Genomic DNA, 20070 nt, shown 5'->3' with positions numbered 1-20070 from the left:
CTCTTCTCCAGAGGCCCTTGAGATCGACTGATGAAAAATGGAGTGATTACCTCTTTTTTCCCATTAATTTTGACAGAGTGCCGTTTTCGTGAGCCGTGTCTTCCGACGCTCACGGCAATGAGTACCGGGTTGATTTCAAGGCAGCGGGATGCAGGTTGTTTGTGAATGATCTCACTGATATTTCCTCTCACAAATACCAAGATCGCTTATGTCAATATACCGTATACGGTTTTAGACTGCGGGCTTTTATTTCTGAAGCTGCTTGTCATGGGAATGCTCGCTAAGCTTCGTTTCACTGTAGAAGGCTGGGGCAGGGGGTGAGTGGAGGAAAACACGGGGAGTACTCCTGAAGTTTTAAGGAGTATCCTTACGTGTGTTTGTAGAATGGAATCCGGAGCCGTAACTGGGTACGGTGACTCAAGTCTCCTCGCTTGCTTTCTGGCACGAGCTGGTAGGATGTGCTCTCCCTTGCCTCCGTCTTTCACTGGCTCCTGGAAAAAACTGGAGTTCTGTCAGTCTTTGGGGTGAAAAAACTTTCCCCGAGTGTCTTAATTGCAAAACTAGGTAAACAGTATTTTAACTGCTGTAGCTGGTGAAGACAGCTTGTTTTGAGACATTAAAAAATCCAAAATTTCACCAGATTACTTGAGTATAATTTCACCAAATGTTTTAATTCACTTTCTGTAATTTGTATAAGTCAGTATTTGACTCGTCACTTAGTATTTGAGAATAAAATTCTGCGTCCAGTATTCTTTGATTTCTGACTTTATAAAGTCTTTAAAAAAAAAATCAGTTGCCTCTTACAATATTTCAATACTGAAATATTCGGGCCTTTCCTCTGCTGGATTTAGAAGGACAAAACGGAACTTGGTTTCTTCCTTTGGTGCTCTCACACTACAGCTCACTTCTCCTTGCCTTAACGTACAGCTTTTATATTCCGTTATCTTATTCTTTGCCTCCTGATTATGCTTTGAAGCTTCACCTGAGGCTGGGAACCCATGATTTTAGTCATTTTATGAGCATTTAACTAGAGACAATCACTGTCTCAGATAATCTGCATTGTAAACAGGCAAAAACAAAATAGCAAGGACAAGAGAGCTGTTTATGGGACACTGAAGTAAAGAGTGATTCAGAGTAAAGTCTTGGGAAGCTCGTTACCGCGCAGGCGCAGTATGTCTGTAAGGGGACCGACTCTGCAGCGGTTTAGGATATTTTCCATCAGGATTAGTGAGAGTTGTGGGAATGGGTTTTTCTTGTTTATTTATTTGTCTCTTTTAATTGATGCTCCTCAGTCATTTAGGGTTTTTTTTTAAGTGGTTCTTGAGTGGTGGTTCAGAGTAAGGAACATGGTGTTAGGAGGGTATATGTGAACTTCAGGATGGTAAATTGAACTTGCCCACAATGAAATGCGATGTTCCCATTTCTGTTTAAAAGGAAGATATGTTTGAGCCTCAAACTCAGGTTTAAAGTGAGATGTGTGTCTTTGGCTGGAGAGCGCCGATTCTCAGAAGTTTAAAAGTCCTTCAAAAGAAACTTCATAATACTGCTATTGCAAAATCCTTTCATTTAAATGAAATTACTTTGGAGATGTAGCTGTGTGGAGGCATTGTTTTTATTCTGAAAAGCATCATCCTTACCTGTCTGATCATAAAAACATGGTTTTCGTACGGATCGGAACAGTAATTATTTTCTGGCTGATAAAACATCGGGTGTTGCTTTTATGAATTCCCTCCCCTCAGTACTCTGTGACGTGTAAAACTCTTCCTTCACCCCAAACTGTGCAGCTGGTTTCAGCTAAATGTATATTCTGTTGCTGGAAGTAGTTTTAACTGTGGTGTAAAAAGCTGAAACCCTGATATATTTTCCGTCATTGGTACTTCTTTTCAAAGCTTGAGAACTTGCAGGTTGAGGTTTTTCAGTGGAACCGTCTTTCTGAAAGCTGGTAGATGGTAGTTGCTGTTTCACGTGTTCACAGAAGGCCATTCCAATGGAAAATTCGCGTTTTTCCAGCTAAGTAAGTTGTTTCAACAAGGTAGAGGCATGTGGGTCGTCTTGTGAGACAGTCGTGCGAGGCCAAATAGCGTGTTGCATCTCCTTTATCCAGTGGAGGATATGAGATGCAGTAGTAACTTTCACCTTGTTAAAATCGCTTGCTAAATCTTTTTTTATTAATATTATTTTACTAAGATTCATTGATGTTGGATGACTATTTAGTTAAATATTGCAGAGCAAGCAGAGATGAAGTGAACTTGAAAAATCATGTTAATAATGGGAAATACTTTATCTTTTATTCCTGTAAGTAGGACTTCACACCTATGAGAGAAAGATCAGCAAAAGCCTTTGTGCTTTCTCCCCGGTTTGTTTATTTTGGGTGGTTTTGTATCTATCAGTTTCATTGTTTCTTGCAGCCTACTTTGCTGCTGTTGTGAGTCTTTCATGGGACAATAAGGCAGAGAAAAACAGTAAAAGAGGGAGGGAGAGACAGAGTGTGGTTTAGCACTACAGAAATGAATTGGGTGTTTCTGTAGCACTGGAAATTTATTTTAATTTTTGCTGTTGACTGGATTTCAGTTTGACGGTGCCCTGTTTACTCGTGACGCTTAGAATGTCTCCCTTTGCAGGGGTACAAAACGTAGATTTTCCTTTTTAAAAAACCTAAAACTACATTAGAGGGTATATAAAGTTGCGTCCCTTATACATGCTTGTCGTTGATTCTGCTCTTCTTTTTTTTTTTTATCGCTTCAAGATACTTAAATTACTTCCGTTCTCAATTTTCTTTCCTTAAAAAAAAAAAAAGCCAAAACAGTCTTTCCGACTTTCAGGCGAGCTCTGCAGCAGTAGCAACTGAAGAAGGAAAATGTTAGAATTGCATTGCTCCGCTGCTGCACCGGGGCTGGTTTCTTGCAGGCGTGAGCGGCGTGAAGTCGAGCAGGGTGTCAGTCGGGATCCTCGACTCCGATTCACGCTCCTGGCGATGCGGAGGGGAAAGCACTCTTGCATTCGCAGCAGCAGCGACGTGATACTCTTAGCAAAGGCAGTCGGGGTAGTTTTGATTAGCTGAAGGTTTCCAGAAGCTGGGAACAGCTGAAGCACTGCCCTGCTCCCGTGAGCTTTTTATTCCAGAGTGAAGCCTTCATTGTGCTGCTTCAGCTTAAACTCCGAACGAATCGTTGTATGTTTATAGACATAAGTATGTTGGGAAGCTGTATCATATGTTAGAGAACGTTTGTTCTGTGCCACAAAGGATACGGTTTCACGTATCGCCCAACCATCAGTTTTCTCTCCACAAAGTCCTGTTTTAGTAACTTATTTGGGGAGTTCTGCAGCGGGGCTCCTCAGATGAGTAAGGATTGCAAGAACAAGATTCTGCTCTTGGTGTACATTGACTTTTTACCCTCTAAGTATATGTCAGGCTGCAAGAGCTGTGGTTTATCTCAGTAGGGAAAAATCAATGACTCACATTTCCACAGAAAGAAATGTAATTTCCAGTCTCATAGCAACTGTCCTTTCAACAGTTTCAAACCTTCTGTGACAAAATGTTTAACACTCACCGATCATCTTTTAATGCTCTAGGCTGGTCCGCCCACTCACCCCACCTAAAAGCATGCGTTTTTACATCACTAAATCCCCCAATATTGGAGGGGGGATGCTGTCAAGACATGTTGAACAGTTAAATATAAAATCTTAGAAATGAGAGAAGTGTGACTGACTGTATTATATGGAGACGGAGTGACTTTTGCAGGGTTTAAAATTCAAAATTGTGATCTCTGTGCTTTGATTTTGAGTCCCTGTTTTGTTTTTATACACCTTCAGATGTTTTAAAATAGGTTTGGCTGGTAGCTTGGGTAAAATATTTTGGAAAATTATTTTACTTAGAGCAAGGTATTCTTCAGTATAAATGCTTCACCTTGGTTTTCTTCCTAGATCTCATGACTTGTTTGTTTTCATGAAAAACCAGGAAATTCAGTAAACACATTTGACAGTAAACTTCAGCATGGGGTAGGTCTGAACCGGTGCTGACAGACGGTTGGACTGCAGGTGTTGTCAGGGCGAAATGGGACTTGTCTCCTGTTCCGAAACGGGGGTTCGTGCCGCTCTGGGCTCCGAGGCCTCGAGAGGCGGCGTGCTGGGTGCTGTGCTCGACCTGCCCAAACCCACGGGGCGGGTGGAAAGGCTCCCACCGTGTCTTTCCTCTCTTGTCCCCGTGCGAAGGCGTAACAATGCTCGGGGTATCGTAGGGGAAGTAACAAAAAATGCTGTGCTATTCCATAATAGAAAGTGACATCAAAGGACAAAGAACTAATTAAAAATGTCCAAATAAGGCTAAAAGCATTATGCACTGAGATTCTCTAAAATATCCGTGGAAGTTGGGCACCTATCTGCTGTTCAAATTTATCATTAACTGAATTTAACTCGTTATTTTTCTTGTAGTTGATTATGGAAGAGGTGCACAAGAGCAGCAGTAACAGTTCAGTGACGCCTTCACAAACATCAGCTGTACAAGGTACAACACTACAGGCAGCTCAGCTCTCTCATATTGCTCAACAGGTAAAGCCTGGGCCAAATCTCAGCAAACATTTGAGGTAGTTAAGAGCCGTTTTTTATGTACTACAAACTATATTAATTCTTGAGTTTTAGAAACACGCAGAGAAGAAAAAACAAAAGAAGGTTGAGAAAAATGTACTTGTTTGTTGATGGACGACACAAAATTAGTAAAATGGCTTGCGTTCAAAAGACCAAAATTAAATTTCGTGCTCGTACAATGCAAAAATGCAGCCCAGCATTTTTGTTAGGTTGTACGTCCTTTGCAATTGTCATCGACCTGACATACAGGAGCTGCTTAGTAATGAAGCAAAGACCTAATGTTCATTTTTTTTTTCCAGAAAAAGCATTTACAGCTCCTTTTGTAGTAATGGCAATCCTGGGTGCTCAGCACCATGGAAACACTTGGATTTTAGCCCAACATGAATGTATTTAATGTAATAAATCATATGAAGTTGGAAATTTGACATACTTACTACAAAGTAACATCACTTTCAGAGCTTTGTCCTGGATTTCTCATGATTCAACTTTCTGCCTCTGACAGAGCATCTCTTTCTAGGTAAAGTCTGCTCCCACAGCCACGTAGCCGTCCTGTGAAACAACAGAGTTTTGCAGCTCGTCCACTGTTTGCCCTGTGGAGGCGATGTAGCTTTTGATGCAATATTTAGATAACTGCATGAGGCAAAGACAGGATAGAATATCAGCAAGCATCCTGTTGTTTGTTTACAGGCTGTTTTTCTGATCTGTTTTTATATAAGGTTGCCAGTGTAACTTAATATTATGATGTATGATATGAAAGTAGTATTAAATGAAAAGTTAGCTGTATGAGTTTTAATGTTCCCTTCATCTTTTCGTATATTCCAGAATAATAAAAGTAGTGAAGAAATTTGGTGAGGAAACTGGTTATTTACTTGTGCATCTCTGTGTATAACTTTAATCAATTTTTAAGTGCAAAGGCTCGTGCGAGTTCAACATCAAAAATACAAATCTGCTAGAATGTAAAAAGTATTTTTAATAGGAGTAGCAGTAGTAATTAACTTCTTGCCAATTAAACCTAGATTCCAGCTACAACATTTATTGAAATTGATCATTTTAAAACCTTAAAGAACAGATGCTGTAATTTTTATTTGGAAAACATCTGCTCTTTGTTCTTCTTCCTTGTCCAGAGCTTGCATACCTTGTCTCCTTCAGTTTCCTTCCTGGTCTGGTGTCTTTCGTACGGCCCTTGTGCCTTGAACTTTCTAAGTAGATTGGTCAGCTTTTGCTGTGCTTAACTCTTGTGGTTTCTTCTCTGTGAACTTTATGAACCGTAGCCTCGTACCGGTTGCTTAAAAAAAAAAATCCAAGAACACCAAATATGTACATTATTCATGCTACCTTCTGCATCAGTTTAGTATTGTTAGTCTGATCTGTCCTAAGCCCCTAGTCTTGTCAGTGATTTCATCTTGATTTAGATAGGGCGCTAAACTCCTATTAACTTTAGTGAGAATTAAGGCTACTTATTCAGCACTTTTATTTCTGCTCATCAAAGTCTAAGACACTCTTAAAATGGAATCAAAGCTTAAAAAAATGAACCGCCACAAATGTGGGGCTTTATCTGTGCATATGGATGGAGTCACATGAAAGCAATCGTGCTCAGTCTCGATGATTCTCAAGAAGTCTGCTTCGTTGTGGTTCATTTAGAACTGCTTGGTTTTAAGTTGCAGCATTTTAATCTTTTGCACATAATGCTACGTTTGATTTTCCCCCTAACCTAAGTCAAATAAGTAACTGTTTCAGCCTTTTTTATATGCAGATATGTATCTCAAAAATGTATATCTGTAAAGGATACCTTCTGTGACTTAATTAGGCTTAAAAGAAGCATCTGCTAATGCATGTTCTCCACTAGTTTTCCTACATGTATATACGCTTTCTGAATACTGGAGAACAAACTACAGCTTTTGTTAATGATTCTTTGATTTGTTGTAGATGTCTCTAAGAGGTCCCGCTCCCCTGACAGTTGTTCAGCTTCCTGGAGAACAAGTCCAGGTCCAGGGAGTCATTCAGACAGCGCAGTCCTCTTCTGTAATCCACTCACCCCAGGTGCAAACAGTGCAGGTAACTACAGAATGTCTGTTAAACAACCAAGAATCCTGTGTTATGTACGTGAAAAGACTTGTAACGGCTTGTCAGACTAACTCTGCCACAGTGCAGCCTTTTGGGCCCTGCTGCGAGCCATCCAGTGACGGTATTTTCGGGATACATCGTTCTTAATGTTGAAATTATTTGCAGTGCTAAAGTTGCCTTTGGAGTTGAAATTAAACTATTTGACATTGCTTCCCTTTATAAAAAAACCAAAACAAAACCGCAACTCTTTAGTTGGTGCTCCTAACAGACGTGCAATCAGTGTGTTTCAATACCAAAATGAAGAGAGTATAGAATAACCCAGTGAAGAAGAATGTGTGTTTGGAAAAGGTAGACCTGAATGATGGTGGATGAACTGTTGATTGCTCCCCTCACATACACTGTAACTCCGTTTCTGTGGTACCTAAGTATTCTCTTACTCATTTGCCATGTGATTTTTGTACAAGCCACTTCAGAGGGGTGCCTTGGGGATTTTACAGTCGAGTCTGTAACTACTTCATTCAGTCCTTGGCTGCAGAGAGCTCTCTGGGCAGCATGGCATTGGAGTTACGCTGTGAAATAACTGCACTAGTCAGCCGAATGACTGGAAGAACCGCGCTTAAACACATTAATTTGTCACTGATCCTTTGTACTGTGCTTATCTATTCATATGACGTTAAATTGATAAACCATGAAAAGTAAACGTATGATGCATTTTCAGCTATCATTGTTCCTGTAACATCAGATCATGGAAAAGAAAACACATTTCTCTCTTCTGAAAACAGTTAAGCATCTGTTTTAGTAGGTTGTCTTTACTTGAGTCTCCACTAATCCCTTCCCTATCATTGTGTTCTAGTTGCAGGGTCCCCGCTGACTGTATTCTTTCCTTTTTTTTTTTTTTCTGTAATTTATGAACGTTGTGGCCTTATTGCTCTAAGGGGGGAAAAAAAGTAATACATGAGCAGCTTTATTTTAAATGTTGGTAGTAGGTTGCTCTTTTTGTCTCTGTAGCAGCAGTTAAGTGAGAAATGCTGGGCTGCATGCATTCTTCTTGACTTTTTGTGGCTGGCACACAGATAAGTACAAATAAATGTTTTGTTAGCTTGTATTTAATAAGGAGCATCAGAGAAAAAAATAACACGTGCCAACTGTATGAGGACACAGTGGAATAAAGAGAAAATTACAGAGAATACTTTGCATATTTACTCCCTGATATGCTGCTACCTTAAATATTACTTTCCTTTGACTCGTATTCTGACCAACAAAATACACTGCTTTTCTGTCTACATAAAAGATTTCAAGTATTTTCTATGTTTGTCTTTGTAAATAAATGGTGTTCCTGTTTCCTTTCCCACCAGCTCCTTAGACAAATTTATGTGTGGGAGTGGCTTACCTCTTCAGACCACATCAGCTGTTGAGATAGTTAGGCTTGTATGATTTTTATGAAAATAATAAACCATTTGTATTTCTTCACACTGCTGTTTTAAACATTCTGGATTGATTAATCCTGCAGTTTAATCCAGCTAGAACAGCTAGCTTCAGATGGAGGATGTTTTCCAGCTTTTAATGTGATAAATAGTTTGGGAGAATCTCTTGAGCTTCCTTTTTTTTTGGGGGGGGGGGTGTCTGTTTCATTGTGATCTTACTAATGTAACAGTCTTTGATAATTGCTAGAAATAGGAGATAGCACTGAAACTAGAAATCCACCATTTTTTCTTTCTCTTTGTAATTAGCTGCATTTGTGTAGTTTTCATGCAGCTTTAGCTCATACACAATTAAAATGTGTAATCTATTCTGGGCATTTCTTCTGAAGTGCACCCGATAACCACATGGAATGTGTTTTTTAGGTATCTTCTTTGTCTGAGAGTGAAGATTCTCAGGATTCATCAGATAGCATAGGCTCTTCACAGAAAGCTCGAGGCATCTTAGCTCGTCGTCCATCTTACCGGTAAGTACTGTATGTAATATATTTTGTAATTTTTTATTTGAAACCAAAATAGCAACTTCTTTCAGTAGCTTCATGTATTCTGTCAACCTCTAAGTTGTTTTCTTTCTCTTGAAACACGCATTGGGTCTGTTCATGCAGTAAATGTTTTGAGGATGCCATGTTAGCTATCATTTGCTACAAGAAAACTTTGACTTAACTGGACATCAGCTTCAACATGATGTGGCATAGGAAAAATTGTTTATCAGCTGTAATTTTACTCAGTTATAGCATTTTACTGAAATGAGGAGTGTAGTCAAATGCCACATCCTGGCTTTTCAAATAATAAATTTGTTAGAAACTTAACACAAAATTTAGTATTTTTTTACAATAACGTTCTGAAAATTTTAGAAGACAGTTTATGAACCTACCTGGTACTCCTATCTGTGATTATTGTGCCCGCTTCTGCCACTGCTTTTCATTTTTTGAATGTTTTATCCACTCTTCTTAGTACTTTCTGACAGCTTTATCTCATCTTGAATTACGTACCAGAACAAATAATTTAGGAGGGATTTTATTATGTTGCATGTAGTCAAAAACGGTGGTGGAAAAGAGCAATTCTGAATCTTCAGTTAAAGTAGCCAGGATAGGAAAAGACAAGCTGTAAGCAGAGCTTCTGTGGGAGAACTGTTTAGCCGTGCGGGTTTGGGATCAGGAGTCGTCAGTTCTGCTTTTCTCTTCATATAACTGCCACTAATTCATCGTTTGGCCTGGGGTAAGATGCATAAAATTCATGCTTCCGTTGGTTCTTCTTTTAAATAGAGATGTGCCTGGTTTCATAGGGTATTGTTACATAGGACATGGGTTGTTTGAGAAGCTGTGCAAGAGTGAAATTAAATGCAGAAAAGAAATGGAAAGTCTTACTGTGTACTGAAAGAGCAAGAGAGCTAATTTTTAAACTTTTCTGTAGTAATCTACTCCTTTGTGGTTTATTCTGACACCAGAGAGAGCAAACTGGTTTTAATTGGATATACAAAGCCTATTCTTGAGAGAATTAGAGGATCAAGTTGTAAATCAGAAAAACCTCTTATTAGGCCAGTTATATATCCCCAGAAAATGTTTATGGTGGAAACTGATGCAGCTTTTACTGAAATGAAATGATGCAGCCGCAGTGCTAGTTTTCGGCGCACCGTTTTTCTGGAGATTACTGAAATCTACTGCAAATGCTGCAGGTTTTCACTGCAGGCTTACCAGTTCAAACATCTAAGGCTTTTAGAGGGTAATGATTGAAAATCTGGAATTTGTGCTGATTTGCACATACGCATACTTTATAAATCAGTAGCTGACTTGAATTGCTCCTAGCTCATAAAATGATTCAAATATTTAACTAAAAAACTGGACTATATAAACTACAGAAGTGTAATTACAGAAGGAGTTTGAGGCAGTCACCTCATACAAAATTTTGTTAATTCCAAAAGGTGTTGTACATCAAAATTTGAGTGTTTATTTCTGTAATACAAAATAGGGGTAGCAGTTTGTAACTGTTGTTGCAGTAATTTCTAGTTTTTGCCTACTATTAGAGCTGATAAAGAAACTCTGTTTTTTAATAGGAAAATTTTGAAAGATCTTTCTTCGGAAGATACACGTGATAGAAAAGGAGATGAGGAGAGTCCTGGGGTCTCTACTGTTACATCTATGTCCGTTCCCACGCCTATCTACCAGACGAGCACTGGACAGTACAGTACGTTATACAAAATATGTGCCTAACTGGACACATTTTTTTATTCAACTTGCCTCAAAATACAGATTTTCTTTTTGTTATATATTTGACTAAGATGAAACTCAAAAGGTTTGGCTATTTATCTAACAGTTAATGAAGTTAGTACTGTTATTACATGGCAATAGACCGGTATCTAAAGACTCCAGATAAACTCAATGCTTCATTGTGTTAATTTTTGCATATTAAGACAAGACATTCAAAGGATGTTGTTACGGAATACATAGCAGCCTTCTAGTGTTAGATTTAGTCCAAAACGTAAGATCAGTGAAGATACCATTATATATATCATAGGGCCACACCAAAAGGTGTTCCTGTGATATCAGGGAGGTAGCAAAAAAAAGGATTCGTTCCTTTGATTTTATCACCTAGTATTCATTGTGCTTGTGAGCCAAAAAGCAGCCTGCTCCGGCACCTGGAGCACCTCCTCTCCATCCCTGTGGTGTTCACACTGCTGTTTCTCACTTCCCCCCGCCCCTCGCTCCTTTGCCTGTCGGATTTTTGCCCTTTCTTAAGGACGTTTCCACCAGCTGTGGCCAGCGTGGGTCCATGTGGAGCTGGTGTCCGGCTCGGGGCAGTCCCAGACCTCTTCTCACAGAGGCCACCCCTGCGGCTCCCCCCGCTACCAACACCTGGCCACTTACACCCGATATGTTTAGTAAGGACCCAGCAGCAAGGTCTGATAGTTGAAAGTGACAGAAGAAAAAAGCCTTCCAAAACTGGCAGTATTTTTCAGCAGTGGAAATAGCTGTACACCTCCAGATTTACCTTCATCTGTATGTTATAACATACAGCTACACACACTGTTGTGCATGTTCCTTTTTCTTTAAGTTGCCATTGCTGCAAATGGATTGCAGCTGGCCAGCCCAGGTACAGATGGTGTGCAAGGTCTGCAGACACTAACGATGACAAATGCTGGCGGTACTCAGCCTGGGACAACGATACTGCAGTACGCGCAAACATCAGATGGTCAACAGATACTTGTACCCAGCAACCAGGTGGTAGTGCAGAGTGAGTACGCCTTCTGGCAACGGTTAGAAATCCCCATCACTAACGCAAGTGTAACTTTCTAACGCTACCACGTTTTGATGTCTTATGCTATTATCGCAACAGCTGCGTCAGGAGACATGCAGACTTACCAGATCCGCACCACACCAACTACCACATCCCTTCCTCAGACTGTGGTGATGACATCTCCTGTCACTCTGACATCACAGACAAGTAAGACAGATGATCCGCAGTTGAAACGAGAAATAAGGCTGATGAAGAACAGGTATGTAAGTGCACGTGGGCTGCTTTGATTTGTTAGTTTAGTGTGCTGAAATGTATCTTCAAAGGAGAAATTACGAGTCTTGCGAGCTAACTTTACTGATTGCGCCATCAGTATGGTATGCTGCATCCAGCGACTGAAAACACTGGAAATTCTGACCAAAACACGCCACGTGTTCCGTCTCACACAGTTTGGCGGAAAGAAACTGTTTTTTCCCTGCAGATTGACTACCATGTGTGTTACCAGATACTGTTGAATTTCATGCTCTGCACCTATCGTTGTGTACTTGTCAGTTTGGTTTGTTCACGATGGCAGTGCCGGCTCTCTCCTCTCATATTGGTCAGAATCGTAACAGTCATAAAATAGACACGTCTCAAATCTAAAATAAACAATGACTTCTGCTTGTCTTCCAGAGAAGCTGCTCGAGAATGCCGTAGAAAGAAGAAAGAGTATGTTAAATGTCTGGAAAATCGAGTTGCGGTCCTGGAAAATCAGAACAAAACTCTAATTGAAGAGCTAAAAACTTTGAAAGATCTTTACTGTCATAAAAGTGTGTAAGAAAAGAAGGTAAAACTTTTGTGGACTGTTTAAATTTCAGAGGAGAATTTTTTTTTTATACTGAATTTTTTAAACTAGATGAAAGGTCAAAAATGAAACTTTTCTACCTAGATTTCACAACTTAAAGACTATATAGATTTTATTTACAACATGTTGGTGACAAAGTACAAAAAGGAAACAAGAAAACCTCACCAAAATTCCTGCTGGCACAACTGGAAACTTTATAAAGTCAAAATTGCATCTACAATAAAAGGACAGTCACGTTTTACGAGGCAGGTGATTAGCATTTCTTTGAAAATTTCTACAAATACCTCTTGTAACGGAGGCAATATTTGGTTGCAATTAAAATGCGGATGAAATGGAATCCTTGCCATAGTTGACATTATTAGTAACATTTATAACCAGTATATGTTTTGATTTCTTACTCTTTTTCAATCCTTACTTTTTCTTTCAGTTATTTGTATGTAAATATTTTTATTTTAACCTGTAAGTTGTTATTTACAGGTGCAGATGATAAAAAAAGCTAATACTTTGCTAGAGGTATAAATTATGTTTACTCTTTCTCAGCTGACAGCTTAAAAAGTTGGGGGTTTTTTTTCGACGTTTGCTGTGTTTATCAAATTTGGAAAGGATCTGCAGAAAGCAGTGAGAGGCCTAGTCCCGAAAATGTCTGAGGCACATGCAATCAGGTGTTGACTTTTCTTAAGAGAATTCAACACATCCAATTATTTTAAAGTACGGTGTGGTAGAACGAGTACTGGTGAACAGAAGTTTCTGAAGAATGATTTCACAATAGTTTGTTCTTAGTTGTTGGGCATGATAAAGATCTATAATTGAAAAATAAATTGTGTGCTGATTATATATCCAATTAAACATGCATTGCTTATTCTGTCTGGAGATTCTACTGTGCTTTGGAACATTTAAACCAAATAGAAGAGGAACGATAAAATAAAAAATGGAAGATATATACCAAAGGTTTAATGAGGTTCTAATATATGGTTTATATGCTGAAAGTAGTGCAAAATTTCCAGACTAATTTTGTAAGGTAGGGGATATTTTGCAAAGTAATGGTATCTTTGTAAGAAAATATTCTATTGAAAACAGGTAGATGGTTGGTATATTTTGTAGCTAAATTGTGATCTTTACAAATTCTGAAATTGAGTTTATATACGTATTTTGACAGTTTATATATTTCATTTTAGTAAACAAATGAAATATTTTGTGAACCAGATTTTCAAGCATATATTTTTATGGATAGTACAAAGTCAAACGAGATCCTCTTTGGTGTAGGAGATATTTGAATTAATTTTGTATGTCTGTAGGCAACTTGCAAAAAAAAAAAGGATCCTAAAGAGTATTGGGAAAAAAAAAAAAAGAAAAAAAAAAGAGATCAGGGCTTTTTATTCCCCACAGTTGATATTATCTGCACATTAGATCTGATTGCTATCAGAGATTCTAGTTTGTATGATTTTAATTTGTTTCAGGTTAAAATTAAATGTTTGACATGATCAGGACTCTTTTGGGTGTGGAATCTCCATTCTTGGAGATACTCAAAAGCCGTCTGGACGTGGTCCTGGGCAACCTGCTCTGGGTGACCCCGCTCGAGCAGGGGGTTGGACGAGGTGACCTCCAGAGGTCCCGTCCAACCTCAACCATTCTGTGGTTCTGTGATTCTGTGAAATAGAAAAACGTGTATGCAGTGCTTATTGCATGAATAATAAATACACTATTTTCCATAGTTAGGACTGAATCCTGCTTCCAGTTATGTCAGCGGGAATTGCACTATGGACTATGCTATTAAAAAGGTGTTAGAGCTACGTGTGTGTGTTGTGCTAGCTCAGATCTGAATGAAGTTAAAAGATGTACTCACTCCCTAGATGTGTAATGCTTATCATATGGTCAGTCAGTATTTTTTATTTTACTCATTTTTTAATTAATGGACTTCTTAGCAAGCAGAGCTCTTTGCAAATGGTATGAGAAAGACTGCATTCCACAATCACATTGTTAGTAGGCTATAAAAATGCATTTTTTTCTAAAGTTTCTAAATATATGATCGTTACGGACATGATCCACGATACGTTTCCTTTAGGCCAAACTGGAGTATACGTTTGTGTTTGCGATCATGTCAAAAAGGAGGGCTTTTGTTGCACATCAAAAATAGCGAGCAAGGCTGAGAACATCATTACATTCGGCACCCGCTCCAAAAGCGGGGTTTGGTGCCTCCCATTTCTGTTAGTGGAATTTCAGGAGAAGGGAACGCCTCGGAACGTGCTTAGCACCTCAGAGAATTGGACCTTGTCGCTCTGTCTCCCATCAGGTGTGTGTACGCTCTTTGGCATATGTTTAAGAGGGTTTGACCTACAGTACTGAAACTAATTTGGTAACTCCTCTGTATGGTATTTTGATCCTCGCTGTGTGCTGTTGTTCCTTTACCTTCTTTTGTAATACGGAATAATAATAAAAAAAGCTATCAAGTGTTAAGACTGTAAAAAAAATGGTGGCCAATTCTTTCTGTATTCAGCAAGTGAAACAAGTGTAGTGCTGCCAGACATAACATTAGTAAATTTTTATCCTCTTAAAACAGCGTTTCGGAAAGAGCAGCTTATTTTTTCATCATGGAAATATTAAACAGTAACATGAGTTTGCTCTTTAAGTAATCACTTACCATGAAATACTTATTTTGGATTTACTTCAAAATCTAGATTGTAAGAGAGTAAAATCTATATCCTGAGAGTAAGAGAGATAGAACCTAATACTGTTCTGCTGGTTATTTCCAAACAAAAGTACATGCTTTATATGAATTGTAAATATTTGTCGAAACAATTAGATGGTTGCAAATTTTGACCTTGGTAAATAAAGTCGCCAAAATATAATTCTGATGTTCCTTATTTATTTTTAATTAACATAGTACTACAGCGGTGCTGAGCAAATGTGCATACGTTGTGTGGTATCAGGTCTTTTACAGTGGCCGAGAATAAACATTTAGTCTATGAAACAGCAGCCAGAGATCTTTTATCTGACGTGTCCTTCCAGCAGTCAGAGTACGAAGTTATTTGTGCATAAATTTTAGTCATCACTAAAAATAATTAGTGGAGAATACCTTTTGTCTTTCTGCAGGTTTTTTTTCCTTTTTAGTTTTCAGAAAGCTGAGCCACTGTTAACTAAAGACATTTTGTATGCACCCAGCAGAGGGAGCATCTCTGCCGTCTACAAAATCGTGGTAGTATTGCTAGGTAGTACTTAAGCTTCTGATAGCTGGAAAAGCACAGAAATAGGGTGGGAGAAGAGTATTTTCAGTTGGTAACGTTTCTATATTCGATTTCATTCTTAGGGTCAAGGTTGTTACCGTTTCCTCTACTGTTAGTATGGATATCAAAGGCAGAAAACAAAAAAGATAACACAACTGCAAACATGACCTCTAAAAATAAGTGTATGTCCTTTGGCTCTTAGATTTATTCTGAAAGGGGAGTTAGCGCTCTTTTCAAACGGGCAGGCCAAGCCTCTGCGACGACGACGCGGTGGTTTGTCCCTTTAGAAAGTCTACGCAAGTACTGTACGTATCGCAGTCAGACAGATGGTAAGTGTGCTGCTCACGGGATTCACAGCCTTGTTGCTCAACAGAAGTTCAGATTTTATCCATCTTCTGTATTGAGATAAACGGACATAGATCCCGGGAAATTTTGGTCGGCCACAGCCAACTCCAAAACTAGCAATCCCTATGAGATAGTATTTGTCGGTACTAGGGTGATAGCACGCTAAAGGTCCACCGCTGTCTCCCTGTAAATAAACGATACGAAAAACTAGTAACATACGTTCCCTTCCAGGAGTCAATGTAGAATTAAGGCAGTAATGCATCCACTTCTTCCCCCCCCCCCCCCCCCCCTATTTTTAATCAGCTAAGTTAACTGGACAGTAATAATGACAGTAATACATGGATAGTAGTACACGGACAAATTAAGATAAAATTCAGTGATGCTGGGTGATACTGCCTTGACTGGAATACCGTACCTGCATTAGTTTGTGTCTTTAGCTGAAGTTTTGTTGTTGTTTTTGGTTTTGCACCTTTTCATTCCAAGGCTTGTCTCCCTAAACTTTCTCACTCATCAGTTAATAGGAGAATATATTGTCCACACAACGTGTAAGTACCAAGAAACACGGCGATGAATACACAACCCTGAATCTTTGCCGTATCACCTACTTAAAGGAAAACTGCTGAGGGAAGCAGGAAGTATATCCCACAAAGTACTTACAAATACGTTACGGATTTTAATTATAAATGTCTCTGTGTCACAACTGGTGCCCCAGCGTTTGCACACTAGTGCTTTTGACCCGAGACTGTCTTTTCTGAGAAAGATGCTGATTGCTCAGCATTTACATAAAAACTTTGCCGTACCACTGAACCGTATCACTTTCCAATGCTGCTGCTCTCTTTCAAAAGCATAAAAACGGGCAAGACGCTTGTGTGCTTCACACACGCTACGGATGTACAACAGTGATACGCGTGTGTGTAGCCACACGTATGTTTGTGTAATGTTATATCATTTAGTGACATCTCTGTGGCAAGCGGTGTATAAATATGTTTGCGGTCTTTCTCCTTTCACTTATTCTTGTCTTCTGCTGAGTATCGCTGAATTCTTCGTGTATGTTTTTGAGATGTGTTTTTTCTTTGGAATCACCATCTCATCTCTCTTTCTATTTACGATGCTGCTTTTGCAGTTTGACACGTTTTCTCTTTAGTATTTTTGCCATTTTAATTAATTACGCTACAAATGCTGCTCATCATGATGCCCCCGAGACTCTGGCTTGGGGCTTTCCATAGTGGCAGGTCGGGCACGGTGTTCATTCTTACCTGACAGGTATCGGTGCCTCCTGATCGGGAGCCAGCACAAATCATGTTGTTGTTAACCAGACCTCCATACGCATCAGAACTGTTACAGATGCTAGAAGGAATGATTTCCACTTGTGCTTCTTTTAACACAGCTGAAGTTTTACCTTTAATGGAAGACAGCATATAGAAAGGTAAAATATTTATGCTGTTGTGTGTAGCAATTCTTACTGTGCTCTTTTTTCCCCTGTTCAGCTAGCTTAAGCATGTTTCAGTACGTGTTTAGACGTGTGCCTAATGGAGAGATCGTGCCTACTTCTAACAGATTTAAACTTAAGTGGGTTAAGGATTTGCAGACTTTGATTTGATGTCGTTTTTGCAATTCTTATTCTGAAGAAACATTGATGATAACAATACTGCTTACTAGCCTTGCTCAAAACGCTCACCTCAAAATAAGAGGTGACTTACCAAGCAAGCTTATATGATCCCCACAAGATGGGGATTCCACACAAGAAAGATGCACGCCACCAGCTGCCATCATACCAAGTTTGTGCTCATTGTGATGAAAGAGAGAATTTGAGGGAATGCAGCCATTTGTAAAATCCGTGGGGACCCCTAAGTTCACAATGCACGGCATCAGAATTGTTTTTCAGTAAAAAAGCTATTTCTAGCAGACAACATTGAGTAGCTGTACCATGAATCTGAAAGTCAGGCTAGTTTATTTTCCTTTTTTCATGTTATACGTGGAAGAAAGGCTAGAAAATTTACGCCTTTGGTTACATCTGTGTAGATCTAATCTGCTTTCAGTGGAAAAAACACTGAAAGATAATCAATCGCGGAAGGATTTAATGACGTTGTGTGACGAGACCATAACCTGAACAAATTCAGTTCTCTCTCGGTGAGCTTGAGGGTCTGGAACCCCGTATTAGTTATGTAGCTTAGAACTTGATCAGCAACGCAAGCAAATTTTTACCTTTTTCTGCTGTTCGTCCCCAACCGCTAATAAAGCATTCTGTTTCATTGTCAGTGTATGGGTAACGGTGTGCGGGAGGTAAGCAGATAGGCTGAATGTAGTCACTGTAGCGTACTGCGGAATCAAGTTCAAATAATGCAATATCATTTTCAAATGTTTCTCTCTTGAATTCTGGGTGCACAGTGATGCTTCTAATATTTCTTTTTGCTGCGTGTTCGCCATGTTCCCAAAGGTTATGCACGCCCAAAAGAGCTCTCCAGGAATGTGGGTCCCTACGAGAGAATTGATGTATTTTTTACAATTACGTTAAAGTCAATGCGTTTCTTGATGGCATTGTTTTAACCGATTGTTTCACTGTTGGCTTATGCGCCTTTAGGAATATACATTGAAAATTCTGTAGTAAATATTTTCTGGAACATATTTGGCTAATTTCATTTTGTCTGTTTTGAACACTCGGTTTGCCTAATGCTGGTTATGGCTGTTCTAAGGTGAATTCAGATTAATGATTTAAGCTGATACTCAGATTTTGCTTCCCACCCCACCTCAGCAGAGGCCTCCCAGGAGATATTCTTTTGAAAAAGATAAAACCACGGATTTATTTTGCAGAAAGGAAGCAGTCTTATACCCAGAATGCTTGTAAAGACTGTGCTTGTACCTAGGTTTGGGAAATCCATTAACTAGAAGTTACAAATAATGAGTATCAACTTAATATTAAATTTAGAAATAGTCATTCAGACCTCATTTCTAGTCAAGTATGTTGAAAAAATCTTCACTGACAATAAGTGAGAATTGAATTTGGCCTGTGATGAGCAAAGGGCAGGCTGTAAAATTCAGATTAACCTCCAAAATTCTCCAGAGTGTAAGATAAAAATTAAATTGATTGTTTGCGATATAATGCCTCTCTAAATCAATGTTTGTAAAAGTGCATTTAAAGAAACAAGGAACTGATCTACCAAGGTCCTGATAAATGGTAAAATTCCAAAGTTCAGCAATTTTTACAGTTCAGTTCCCCTCAGGTCATGGTTATGTCAACACAGTCGACATGAACTTGCATGAACTAGTGTGCAGATTTTGCAACTGTGTTAAAGACTAAAGACAACAGTGATCAGATAGCTGAAATGCAGCAGAATTGCTGCAAGTACAGTTAAAAGCCTGTTCTAAGGCATGTTTTTACCATATTGTCCAAAAAAAAATAAAGTGCCAGATTGTTCATTACATGTTTTTACCATATTGTCCAAAAAAAAAATACTTAACTGCCAAATTGTTCATTTTATTAAACAGGAAAAAATGGAAATAGTGTTAAAACTAATGAATTGTAACATTTCTAATCTAAATATTGCAACATTTGCTTTCTGCAGTGAGCTTTACTAGTTTAGAAAAATCTATTAATCAGAAAAATTAGAGCTCCGTGAAGAAAAAAAAAAAAGCCCCCAACCTAACCAAAACGTCACCTGGTTTTGTTTTGTCAAAAACAAATGACCCTTTATTAAAAATAACAAAGGTTGTTCTGGGCCAAGCCAGAAGCGCGTATCCAAGACTTCCTAAGTTGACTTATAAAGACATAACTTTGCATCCTGTGCTGGGCCGGCGGCCGTCACCACACACGACCATTACGGCAAAGGTGACAAGGGGACGGTGTTTGGTCCTTAGCGCCACGACCAGTCCCTCCTACGGGCCGTATCGGTAAACAGGAGCTGCACAGGTTGGGTCTGCACATCGGTTCTGCACTGTGAGAGCTCGGTCCGTGTGTGTCCCGTTGATTTGTTCAGAGACACCACAGGTGATGCTTTGCTGACCTACTATGCCATCCTCATGCGTAATAAAAAGAGGTACTGGCAGGAATACATACTTCCTTCGTGTAACGCAGTGGCCCGCGGTAAGTACTGAATTCTCATTAGCTAAAGCTCCACCACAAACGTGCGCAAATTGTACACCAGCTTGGTGAATCTGGAGGCTAACTGACCACGGCCACGCTCCGATCTGAGCGTCGTGTCCACCTACGATCCGGGATCCTGAGACGCTGTCTAAGAGCGGCCGTTGTCCGCACTCTGCAAAACAGAAGTCAGTTGTATCGTTCAAACTGGAAAACAGAGCAGCA

At 39.3% G+C, this 20070-nt stretch overlaps 2 protein-coding genes across 4 annotated transcripts in view; one reads left to right on the top strand and one right to left on the bottom strand.

The window, feature by feature from the left end:
* Nucleotides 1-15047, top strand: part of ATF1 (activating transcription factor 1) — a 16286-nt gene extending 1239 nt beyond the window's left edge. The window contains exons 2-8 of one of the 3 annotated variants that reach the window (XM_009274393.2): nt 4432-4548; nt 6511-6639; nt 8493-8593; nt 10180-10310; nt 11178-11357; nt 11460-11619; nt 12030-13431. In XM_009274393.2, the coding sequence (XP_009272668.1) occupies nt 4438-4548; nt 6511-6639; nt 8493-8593; nt 10180-10310; nt 11178-11357; nt 11460-11619; nt 12030-12174 (957 nt within the window). In that variant the 5' untranslated portion in view covers nt 4432-4437 and the 3' untranslated portion in view covers nt 12175-13431. Of the gene's footprint in view, nt 1-4431; nt 4549-4663; nt 4721-6510; nt 6640-8492; nt 8594-10179; nt 10311-11177; nt 11358-11459; nt 11620-12029 lie in introns of those variants that run through there. The other 2 variants (XM_009274396.2, XM_019470791.1) reach the window with 2 other exon arrangements.
* The window catches only part of TMPRSS12 (transmembrane protease, serine 12), a 6219-nt gene continuing 837 nt past the window's right edge, over nt 14689-20070 (bottom strand). Inside the window, exons 2-5 of the mRNA XM_009274414.1 lie at nt 19822-20052; nt 17973-18244; nt 17024-17166; nt 14689-15951 (exon numbers count right to left, since the gene is read on the bottom strand). Coding sequence (XP_009272689.1) covers nt 15715-15951; nt 17024-17166; nt 17973-18244; nt 19822-20052 — 883 coding nt within the window. The 3' untranslated portion in view covers nt 14689-15714. The remainder of the gene's footprint in view (nt 15952-17023; nt 17167-17972; nt 18245-19821; nt 20053-20070) is intronic.

This window comes from Aptenodytes forsteri, unplaced genomic scaffold (assembly GCF_000699145.1).
Source record: "Aptenodytes forsteri isolate BGI_AS27 unplaced genomic scaffold, ASM69914v1 Scaffold64, whole genome shotgun sequence".
Lineage (NCBI taxonomy): Eukaryota > Metazoa > Chordata > Aves > Sphenisciformes > Spheniscidae > Aptenodytes > Aptenodytes forsteri.
This window is presented reverse-complemented; position numbering and strand designations above follow the sequence as displayed.